Source organism: Clupea harengus, chromosome 18 (assembly GCF_900700415.2).
Source record: "Clupea harengus chromosome 18, Ch_v2.0.2, whole genome shotgun sequence".
Taxonomy (NCBI): Eukaryota; Metazoa; Chordata; class Actinopteri; order Clupeiformes; family Clupeidae; genus Clupea; species Clupea harengus.
Window position 1 is genome coordinate 22,386,489 of NC_045169.1, and position 11,117 is coordinate 22,397,605.

Below are 11,117 nucleotides of genomic sequence, written 5' to 3' on the forward strand. Positions count from 1 at the left end.
GTCCACCCCACACCAGGGCCAAACTCCTCCTGAGACAGTGAGAAGGGGAAGAAAATTTCACCTTCTCACATGGTTGTATTTTGTTAATTTGCTGTTGACTTTAATTGAGTGTACCTGCGCTGTGTTAGAAAATGTGTATATGTGCGCCAGGGGCGCAACTATAGTGCAGCCAGCGCAGATGCACTGGGGCCCGTAGGGAGGAGGGTTCGTAGGTTAAGTAGACCCTGCATGATTACGTTTCTCGGACATATGACTGTCAGAGAATCGCTATTTAAACACGACTGTGATCAACGATGTATTCGATTAGGATATGTAAGAGCACCTTATGCTATATATCCTCTCGAAATGGCATTAAATAATATTAATTACACAGAGACCAGCAATCAGCGCTTTATCTTTTGCAAAAGAGGGAAAGTGTCACCAAACCAAATATCATGCTCCAAACTCCAAAGATGAGCTGGGCGCAGCCAGTGTACGTATATAGTTCATATAGTTCCTCAAAACATGTTTCATAAGCAGGCACGGGACATTATTCTGACAGCAAAAACAACATGTATCACTTCAGCAAAGTGTCACAATCATTCATATCGCAAGAGTTGGTTCCTTAATTCAGTACATGTAAGCATTCAGATTAAAAATAGAATAACAATGTATTACATTTCTCTATCAATCCTCCCTTTTATTATATTTTAATCCCCAGGACAGGTCTTCTGTGTAGATTTTCCTCGCCCAGTTCATTCATCAAAAGAGTCGGAATCAAAGAGATGCAAAGACACTTCATCATCATAAGCAGGTGCAGTTGGCTGAGCATAGTCTTCTTCCTCTGCAGGGAGTGCAGAGTACATGATGTCTCGTTTCTCCACGGCAGATTCTATTGCCCTGAGAACGAGAGCTCGAAGACAAGGTATCAAACAGCAACCAAACAACGCTAAAATCGTAAGCATAAATCCTATAGCTATTATTACACTGGTGTCTTTCCATTGACCAAACCACTTTCCCATCAAGTCAGAGAACGGATCAGAGTAGTCAAAGTTCTCAGCCAGCTCCAGCGAGAGGGATGTCAGTGCCTTGGTGATGGAGCCATCAGGAGCTGTGTTATTGGGGATAAACGTGCAACAGGCATCTCCAAACATTTTGCAAACACCCCCTTTCTCAGCTAATAACATGTCTAAAGCCATTCTATTTTGCCATGCCATTAAACTTGTCTTATCTAACTGCTTGTGTATCCCTTGTATCGCATCTCGAGTGTAATTGACAAATCTCTGTTATAATAGATATAGTTTATCCAGTCAACATTTTTGTTAATAGTAGGCCATAGAAAATAGATTCCCATCATGCTGTTATTTGATTTATAGCTTTACATTCATCTGGGACTCCCCCGGGTACCCCAATTGCACATAGATATTTTGAACAGACTCACTGTTATATCTACCCCTTCCTGCCCCCACCAGTATGCATACAGAGCAGAGCCTCAGCCACCACGTGACCGAGATCCGAGTCAATTCCCCCTATTGGGGCGAAGAGTCGTTGGTTTCTTCACCAGGGTTGAGACGAGATGGAGCCTATTGCCCACCTCCCCTTTGTAGCTGGCCTTTTACTCTTCACCACCCGATGGGAGTTCAGCCTCAGCACCTCTTAGCAGCTTGCAGTGGCTCTGGTGTATCCAAGTCGCTCGTTCAGCTATTTTGAGAGCAGAAGGAGTAGTTAGCAACACTTGATAAGGCCCTTCCCACTTAGGTTGGTGCCAGTGTTTCTTCTTCAAACTTTTCACAAGGACCCAATGTCTGTCTAGCCATGTATGTGACTATGTCCTTTTCAGTGTAATTTACGCCAACATTTTCAGCAATATTGAAAAATGGTTCTAACACATATGGTTTACCATGTATGATTTCAAATGGAGTAAGGTTCCCTTGACCCTTAGTAATATGCATTGACAATTTTACAGCGGGCAAACAGTCTACCCAATTTCTTCCTGTTTCCCGGATAACTTGGACTTTCTCATTTTTGCAGGTTTTGGTTTAAGATTGCCTTGCACATTATGTTTAGCACACACCATACATCGTTCACAATTATTTTTTGTGTAGTTAGAAAAACCCAAACGTGGTAAATATTCGTTGTACTATACCATTCCTCCCTTTGAGACATGGGTAACACCATGGCTCACTCTCGCTACCATATGAAACCACGATCTTGGAAGCACATGTAGCCCCGTATCATTGTCTTGCCAGAGTTCTGTGTCGTCTTGTGAACAGTTGTGCTTTTTCCATTTCTGCTTTCCTGCAGAACTTGCTTGATTTTGTGCTATTTTTAGGCTGTCAAGGTCAAAGTTGTCCGCTTCTTGTTCTGACAGTTTCATGTTTGCAGCTGCTGCTTCCTTTGCTTCAGCTTGTGCAAAAGCATTTCCTCTCGAAACTGGATCTTTCTTGTTTGTGTGAGTTTGACATTTAATAATTGCTATTTGCTTTGGCAATTGTAAGGCTTGGATTAAGTTTTAGCAAAAGTTCTTTATGTGCCACTGGTTTACCCATGGATGTTATCATTCCCCTTTGGGCCCATTGCTCTGCATATGTATGGCAAGTAGAAAAAGCATAATTAGAGAGTATATATATTCGCTGTTTTTCCTTCTGCTATTTTGCATGCCTCTGTTACCGCTGTTATTTCTGCTGCTTGTGCGGACATGATACTAGGTAACTGTCCCGCTTTTAATACCTGGGTCGCTGTCACTACCGCTTACCCTGCCGCATTAGTTCCATCTAACCTCTTGGTACAGGAGCCATCAACAAACATCGTTATTTCAGCGTTTGCAAAGGGCTCATCTTTTAGCCCTTCTCTTGCCGCCACCCTCTCATCAGTTTCTCCCACACAGTTATGTGGAATACCTTCACTTGGAGTGGGCAGCAACGATGCTGGGTTAAGAGTAGTACAGCGCTGGATATTTAAGTGTGGTTGCGATAAAAGAGTTATCATGCAGGACAAATGTCTATTACGGTAAACACTTTTCTTTGCGGTTCTAATTCATTCAAGCAAGGTATATGGGTCTGGCACAAGCGGTGCTCAAGGCACCACGGCATTATTTACAGCTTGTAGGTCTAGGACCATTCTCCACCCAACATGAAAAAATAGGAGTATTACACGAAGAGTCAGGACATGGCACAATTACTTTTTTCTCTCTTAATGCTTTAATTATTGGCTCTATTACTACCTCGGCTTCAGGCTTGATAGGATATTGTGGTTTATACGGTCTGTAGTTGCTTTTTGGAATGATCTTAACTGGTTCAACACCCACCATTAATCCCACATCTGCGGGTCCCTGTGACCACAACCCTGAGGGTATGTCAGTCAACAGAGTTTCCTCTTTTTCAGTGAGCTAGAACAATCAAGTTGCGCTTCTTTGCTCGCGCATTTCGACACATTTAGTGGCATGTATTTGTACTCCCAATGACACCCGTTTAAACAGTTTGGGTTTTTGGCTTGGTTTCTTATTGAGCTGTATTTTTGCCACTCTTTCTCTAACCATTCTATGTTCTTCGCGCTCTAACATGACCGTCAACCACCTATCCCCAGACTGATCCGAGATCAGATCCTTTAATGTAATTGTACAATAGGGTTTTCTTAAGAATTTTCTTAAGAATTTTCTCCATAGCTTTGAATCGGGGCCAATTTCCCCTATTTAGTTTTTTATGATGGTCAGCACGGTTTTGAGAGCTGGGCTGCTTGTAGATGGTTTAAAAGAATAACAATAATAAGGTTCTCCAATCCCCTTAACCACATAGCAGTCATCCCTAGTTAATTATAACCCGTTTTTTCTTGGAACCATCCCTATTCCCAGCGCAGCCATTAAATCTCTACCTATTAAATGTACTGGACATGTACTTGATACGATAACCTGCGCTATAGTGTTTTCCCACTAACTTCATCAGTAAACATTGTTGGCGCTGTTACGGGTTCTTGTTCGATGTGTCCTGAAGCTGACCTCGTTTTAACTACTTCTTGTGACAATTTTGTTCCCTTTGGCATACAGGCTCTTATTGCTCTTTCAACTTCGACTATGTTTAATCGATAACTTTGCACTAATAATCGAAATTCCCTAGTGCACCTCTCCGCTCCCTTTGAGGGATGCGGCACGCCTTCTACTGCCTTCATCATTCCTGCATGTGTCCAGTGTCAGTACACATACACCATGGGCCCCGCACCCTCTACCCCTGCGGCTGGATTAGGCAATTCGATCATTGGAAAAAGTGAATCCGGTTGGCCAGACCGAAATTCCTAATCCTCAAATCGATCTGCACTTGTATTATTTATTTTAGCAGTATCGTCATCATCATCATAGTACACCCATTATATTTTTGTCTTTGGCTTTTCTTGGCGGTTGTCTCCGCGCTGGAGAGTCGAATTGAGATCTTTTTCCCCTGCACCGTCGTTGACGGAGTGGGGTTCGGCCTCTATCAGGCTGCGACGATGATGCCCCCTCTCCCTCGTCCGCGTCTCTATAGGGAGGCGGACTTTGGTATTCTTCTTGTTCTCTTTTATTGCGAGTCCCTACATACTCATCATCCTCTTTCAGAGCGATAAAACTTTCTTTTTCTTTTTCCAGCTTCTTTCTCTCCTCCAGCTTTCTATTTTTACATGCTATGTTTCTTTCTTTTGCTCTGAGCATCCACACTTCTATCAGTCTCAAGTCTTTTCTCTGTTGTTTGTTCGGCTTGCCTTTACGCTCTTTTCTTATTTTATCAGCAAGATGCTTTAATTCAGTCTCGTTTAGGTTTCCACTTAATCCATATTTATGATTCCAACGGTGCAGTCTTTTTGTACTACCCGGATGTGCGTCTTCCATGAATTTAGCGTCTCCTTAAATGCTTCGGAGCTCTCTCCTCCGCAACAACAGTTTCCCATTTTGTCTGCTTTTTAGGTTTTCGGGTCTCTTACTCTGGTTTTCCTAATACCACTTAGTTTATGAGTCCTACTCTGGTTCCTAACACCACTTAAGATTCGAGCCCCTGCTCTGGTTTAAAAAAAAAAAAAAAACCCTCTGTGGACCCCTGGTCCTAGGGCACTTCTATACGTATGAAGATTTGACTCACGGCCCGAGTAGTTACTGATGCATCTTGGCAAATTGGGAGACTGAGGACTGCTGAGCAATCTCTGCTGTAAAACAGGCCCTGAATGATAGGAGTTGTGCAGGAAATGTTATTGCTATGTCCCTGTTGTAGTGGTCAGACAGACGTTTAGCCTTGTCATATAGCTCATCGTCGCCTGTGAGCTGGTGACCACTACAACAGGGACATAGCAATAACGTTTCCCGCACAACTGCTATCATTCAAGCTGCCAGGCCCCTATTTAACAGGTTGTTATAATTAAGGAGTCAGGTCGCCGCCGAGCACTTTTACATGTCTAGGCCCAGGGGCCCATGGTTTCATAACCCGTCCATGTTTGTACAATGTCTCCTTTGTGGAAAATGAAGAGCTTTTCTGACCCTGTTATATCAAATTGTAGTATTATAATATTAGTACAGTAAGGCCACAATTTACATAATTACATAATTTACATAACTTCAGAATGTTTATGTTTGGTTGTGTGGCAGTAAACATACAAGAGAGAAGTATTTTCCTGCACATTTCCAAAGAAAGATAAACATCACTGTCTCATGTAAAAAGCGTGTATGTTTTGAGTATAATGTTACCATTTCATATTTTCAGGAGTCAGAATGCAAATCATAACATACCAAACACACCATACCATCCCATCCAAACACCTCATCTTCCAGAATGGCAGCGCACTCCCGGGTGACGAACACTCTCCAGGACAGGAAGGAAGTATGTCGCTTGTCAGATGTCTCATATTCCTCCTGACTGGTCTGGTTGTTGGTCTCTCTGCTCTGGCCTGGGCGGCTCGTACTCTGCATCAGCACAGACGTTCTGGTGGAAAAGTCTCAGTCTTCATCGTTACCCTCCTCTTCACTGATGCGCTCGAGCTGCTCTTGCTCCCTCTTGTGGTCGTCATGATGACCGCACACTGTGGGAATGCCCTTTTCACTCGCACTCTTTCAATTCTGTTTTTCGTGGTGAGGTTTCTTGGTCTGAATCTTCACCAGCTGGTGGCGCTAGAGGACACCGCTTCGTTTACACACCCTGGGGGTGCTTCTGTGCCCTCTTCTCTGCCCTGCTCTCTTGCACTTCTTCTCAGTATGCTTCTCCCAGTCACTGTTGTCATCATCTTCTCTTCTAACTTTCACTTTTTAGCGATTGTTGGGCTCCTGCTAGTAGCCCCAGTAGGTACCAATGTCGCTAAGTGTGTGTTGATCTGCTCAGCCAGGGCCGCCTCACACATCACCACAAGAGGAGGAAGACCAGACAAGCAAGTAATGGCTGTGTCCTTTATCACTTTTCTTGGCCTTTACGGCCCATACTTTCTGACCTTGACTCTCTACATGAGGTCTGCTCTCCTTCCTCCTTTGTGCGCTTCACTTCATGGCTTTCACTCTGTGTGGGACCCCATGTCTTTTTCCATGATGAGTTTGCGGGTGGTCGCCGACCCTCTGCTGTGCGTGCTGGTCTGCAGGTCTGCAAAACCACAGGTAGCACAAAGATTTGAACTGTCAGCAGTGTGAATTGCATTATGGGTAAAATTACTCATAGAGAAGTGGACTTTTAGACAGAGGCTTAAAGGACTAATATGTAAAACATTTAGTGTATTAAATCATAAAATGAACATGATATGTCATCAGAGATGTTTGCAGCAATCATTCATTTCTTAATTTTCTTTGTTTTGTGCCTTTGTTGCCGCAATGTTCCCTGTGAGATGTTCATTATGCAATGTTATATGCTTAATCATGTGCCCTGTGAGATGTTCATTATGCAATGTTATATGCTTAATCATGTTCCCTGTGAGATGTTCATTGTGTAATGTTATATGCTTATATGTTATATGCTTAATCATAGGCAGCAACATATAGTCTCAAGTCCATCATCAAAGGCAGAATGAGAGCCAATAAATAGCCTTAGCTGCAAACACTGCATGACCATAGTAAACAAATAATCACTTATGTATGATTCAAACCAATACATAAACAAATAAACAAAGACAACAAGAAAACAAATATCTTGGCACCAATACAGGGCAGAAGTAGGCTAGCCGATGCTAACTGACTAAGGCTAACCCCCATTGGAGGGAGTCTGAGTTTGCACAGCTAGTTCTTTACCGCATTAATCTAAGTTTACCTTCAGGAAGTCCTGCCAAGCACATAAACTCAGCTGCTAGATAGCTCAAAGTTCAAATACTGATGCACAAATGGTGTGCAAGTTTCAATATATGCATCCCTCACACCCCCTCAACCACAACCACAAACACAAACACGCATGTCAATTTGTTGTCAGAAATAAACAAGTGCAATTGCATCTTTAAAATATGTGGAGAGTAAAGATAAACAAAATGGCAAATCTGAGGGATAGAAGCTATAGGTAAGAATACATATGAACAAAATCAAAAAACTGATGTTCATCAAATTGAGCATATTAAGAAGTTAATGTACTGAGGATGAGAGAGAGGAAAAGAGGGAGGAGGAGCTTAGAGAGAGGAACAGATACAGAGGGCGCAGTGGGTGCTTTTTTTTAATCGAATGCATCTGTATCAAACAAAACAAGTTCCTGCACCCATCAGGTAAGACGAAAAAATATATCCTTTATAAACAATGACAGCATCAAGAATTCTTTCCCAAGGCTACTTTAATGTGTGTGTGTTTCTCATATTGGCATGGCCCGTAAAGTCGTATTTAAAGGTAGGCCTATGGGTCGGCACATGAGTTAGTGGTCTTGTGTTCTAACTAGTCCATGGTATACTATTGCTGTCAAGATCGAGCCAGTGTTGTAATTAAACTCTAAAATATATTTTCTAAAAACTTAAATGTGAAACATTGATTGGAGTTTGTATATTTGTGTAACTGTTAGGATGAGTATTATACAGAGTGTACAGGCTTCTATTAATCTGTGTAGTATCTCAGGAACAAATGTAGTGTGTTTTATTTTTTTCAATCAATTAAATCAGTGACAATATGTGTATTTGTAGATCAGAGAAAACATCCCATCTGTCTGGATGATTCAGTAATGTTTGCCAGTATCTAACTTTCCTCAGGCCGGAGATCAGTTGTGTGTGCCAGTATCTGACTTTCTTCAGGCCTGAGATCAGTTTTGTATGCCAGTATCTGACTTTCTTCAGGGCTGAGATCAGTTGTGTGTGCGAGTATTTGACTTTCCTCAGGCCTGAGATCAGTTGTGTGTGCCAGTATCTGAATGATTCAGTTGTGTGTGCCAGTATCTGACTTTCTTCAGGGCTGAGATTGACTCTGCCTCTTGTCCCATCTCCACCAATTCCAGTGTACCCATGGACAACCAGCTTACCCTCTTGGATGGAAGGGTCAGATTTTACATCTTCCTCTTCTTTAGCCTGTGTGGGGGTCTGCCTGCTCTGGTCTTGGCTGCTTGGACCCTGCATCAGCACCTACGTCTCAGGATCCAAAGTTCAATCTTCATCATCACCCTCCTCTTCAACGACGCCGTGGAGCTGCTCTTGATTCCTGTCATCGTCGTGGTGATGGCTTCGACCACCTTGCCTTTATGTCCCCTAATTTGTCCTGTTTTTTGGTGTGTCAGATTTCTCGGGCTGTATCTTCACCAGATGGTGGCGCTAGAGGGTATCCTGGCCCCCACATATCCTCGCTGTTCTGCCCTTCTCTCCTCTGTGCCCTGCTGTCTGGTGCTGCTCACTCTCACCATAGTGCTGGCTGTCGCCACTGTCTTTGCTTCTTATGCTTTCCACGCTGTTCTGTTTGCGGTTCCAGCGGTTGTCATGGTTACCACGAGTGCTCTGGTGTGTTCAGTCAACATCTCCTCTCACCCTGACCCAATGGTTGTGATCGTCTCTTTAGTCTCTGTCCTCTGTCTTTATGGTCCGTGTGTTCTCACTCTTTTCTTCTCCCCTCAATTTTCTTCCAGCACTATAGAGTTTGCTTCTGTGTGGGAGACTATGTCTCTCTCGGTCATGAGCTTACGGGTGATAGTAGACCCCCTGCTGTGTGTGCTGGTCTGCAGGTTACCCAGAATGCAGCTCTCACAGACTGGTGAGGCCTCTGCCTGAATCAAATGTGCTTCAACTTACTTTAACTGCTTACCATGTATTGCAATAGCAAACTGTTTTGTTTCCAAGAATTATTTGTGACATTGCAATCATAGTTTTTGCTCTTGCTGTTTTAGACATTGTAATGATATTGTTATTACTCGATTTTACCAAACGCAAACGCTCCGTAATCTGTACTTATCTTTGTTCTTCACACAGACCTGTGACCTGTGACTTAGATGTCTCACTGTGGGCGTGTTCTATTATTCAGTAAATTAGTTTAACTCCACATCATTTTATGGTTAAAATATTAATAGAAAGAAAAAAACAATGGACTTACTTAGTTGGGGAATGATCTTTCCACATCTGTGTATGTTCAGTTTTGTGTAGAGGGCCTTGGCTTTGTTAGGATCTTGTTCACCCAGTTGAATTGCTGTGGGTTGTAATGATACTGTATGCCAAGCATTTAGTGATATAAATGTTAGTATTAAAACATAACATCGGGTATGCTACTGGATTGAAAGTCTTTGACTAAAAGGACAGGGAGACTTGTCACACACACACACACGCACACACACACACACACACACACACACACACACACACACACACACACATACACACACACACATGCACACACACACACGCACACACACACGCACACGCACGCTCATGCACACACACACACACACACATGCACACACACACACAAACACACACATGCACACACACACACACACACGCACATGTACACACACACACAAACACACACACACACAGGAAGATGAGGAAGTTATACGTGCGTCTCAATGGTTTCAGTAGCCTCTGTATTTCTGACGCACAGCACAATAATCTCAGGTAATATATTCCTCATGTTCCTTGAGAGGATATGTGAATCAAAATGTATGTTACATTTATAAGAACTCAGGGACAAAAAGGAAGAGCATATCTTTACAAACTTTACACACAGTAAAAAGAAAACTTCTCTCAACTACGCACATTCATTTGTAAACCACAAAAGTTTTCCCACAAAAGAAACCAGCCTGACCAGTATGAGTTTTCATGAAAATGTTTTACCATGTTTTACCACCCATTTTACCCATCATTCTCCATACAGACCAATATCTCTCACTTTACCTAGTGTTAATCAATACATTTTAACTATTATTTTGTATTAACTATTATATCAGGAATAAATTAATAATTAATAACTCAAACTATGGACTTATCTGTGAATGACGCATGAATGCATGCATATCTGTATAGGCCTAGAGCTGCAGCTACACTCGTAGGCTACTGCTTTAAGTGGTGTATGTTAGTGGTGTATGTTATTTGATCTTCTCTCCTTGTTCAAGAAGAGCTTCACTGCCAAGACCTCTTCGTTTAGTTTGCTTACCTTTCATGTTATGATTAAAGTACGGACTATAATTACAACCAAGCAATTTATAAATAATAATTGAATACATTTAAAAATAATAATAATACATATATAATATGTATATATACACACACATATATACATATATATAAAAATACATATATATTTGAGAGTCATTTCATGAAAGGTTGATAAGGCCTATAACAATTGTTTGGTGTGTGGAAGCAATATGGTGATTATGAGATTATGACTATGAGAGAACTGACGATTCAGACTTCAGCAGATCTCCCCAGTCCTTTAATGTTTCACAAGGAGTATGCTAGCTCTAATGCACGGATAGGCTAATGCTTTATGTGGTGCAGCAGGCTGCAGTAAGTGGCTGAAACCTGAACAGCAAAAGACGATACAGAGCTGTCAAAGACAATCCATTACACATCGCACATGGGCTAAACTAACCACATGGGCTAAACCAACCCATCAGAATCAGAATCAGAATCAGAAAGGTTTTTACTGCCAAGTAGGTTTTCACCTACGAGGAATTATTTGTGGTACAATGGTGCAAACAATAAACATACACAATAAACAATAAACAATACACATATTAGGTTACAGCAGGAGTGTGCAAAAAAGG

General features: G+C 42.0%; 1 protein-coding gene and 1 long non-coding RNA gene across 3 annotated transcripts; one reads left to right on the forward strand and one right to left on the reverse strand.

Moving 5' to 3' along the window:
* Nucleotides 1–380: 380 nt before the first annotated feature.
* Nucleotides 381–5,811, reverse strand: LOC116224685. The gene is made up of 2 exons (XR_004165691.2): nt 5,723–5,811; nt 381–1,680 (listed from the first exon to the last, which is right to left on the reverse strand). It is a non-coding gene; the product is annotated as an uncharacterized LOC116224685 (long non-coding RNA).
* Nucleotides 2,344–7,038, forward strand: LOC122133739. Of its 2 annotated transcripts, none has more exons than XM_042710453.1 (2): nt 2,344–2,431; nt 5,697–7,038. In XM_042710453.1, exon 2 carries the CDS (start codon nt 5,705–5,707, stop codon nt 6,605–6,607), a length of 903 nt encoding a protein of 300 aa, XP_042566387.1. In that variant the 5' UTR covers nt 2,344–2,431; nt 5,697–5,704; the 3' UTR covers nt 6,608–7,038. The 2 variants fall into 2 exon arrangements, with proteins under 2 accessions (XP_042566387.1, XP_042566388.1); XM_042710454.1 differs by lacking the exon at nt 2,344–2,431 and adding an exon at nt 2,547–2,988.
* Nucleotides 7,039–11,117: the final 4,079 nt, after the last annotated feature.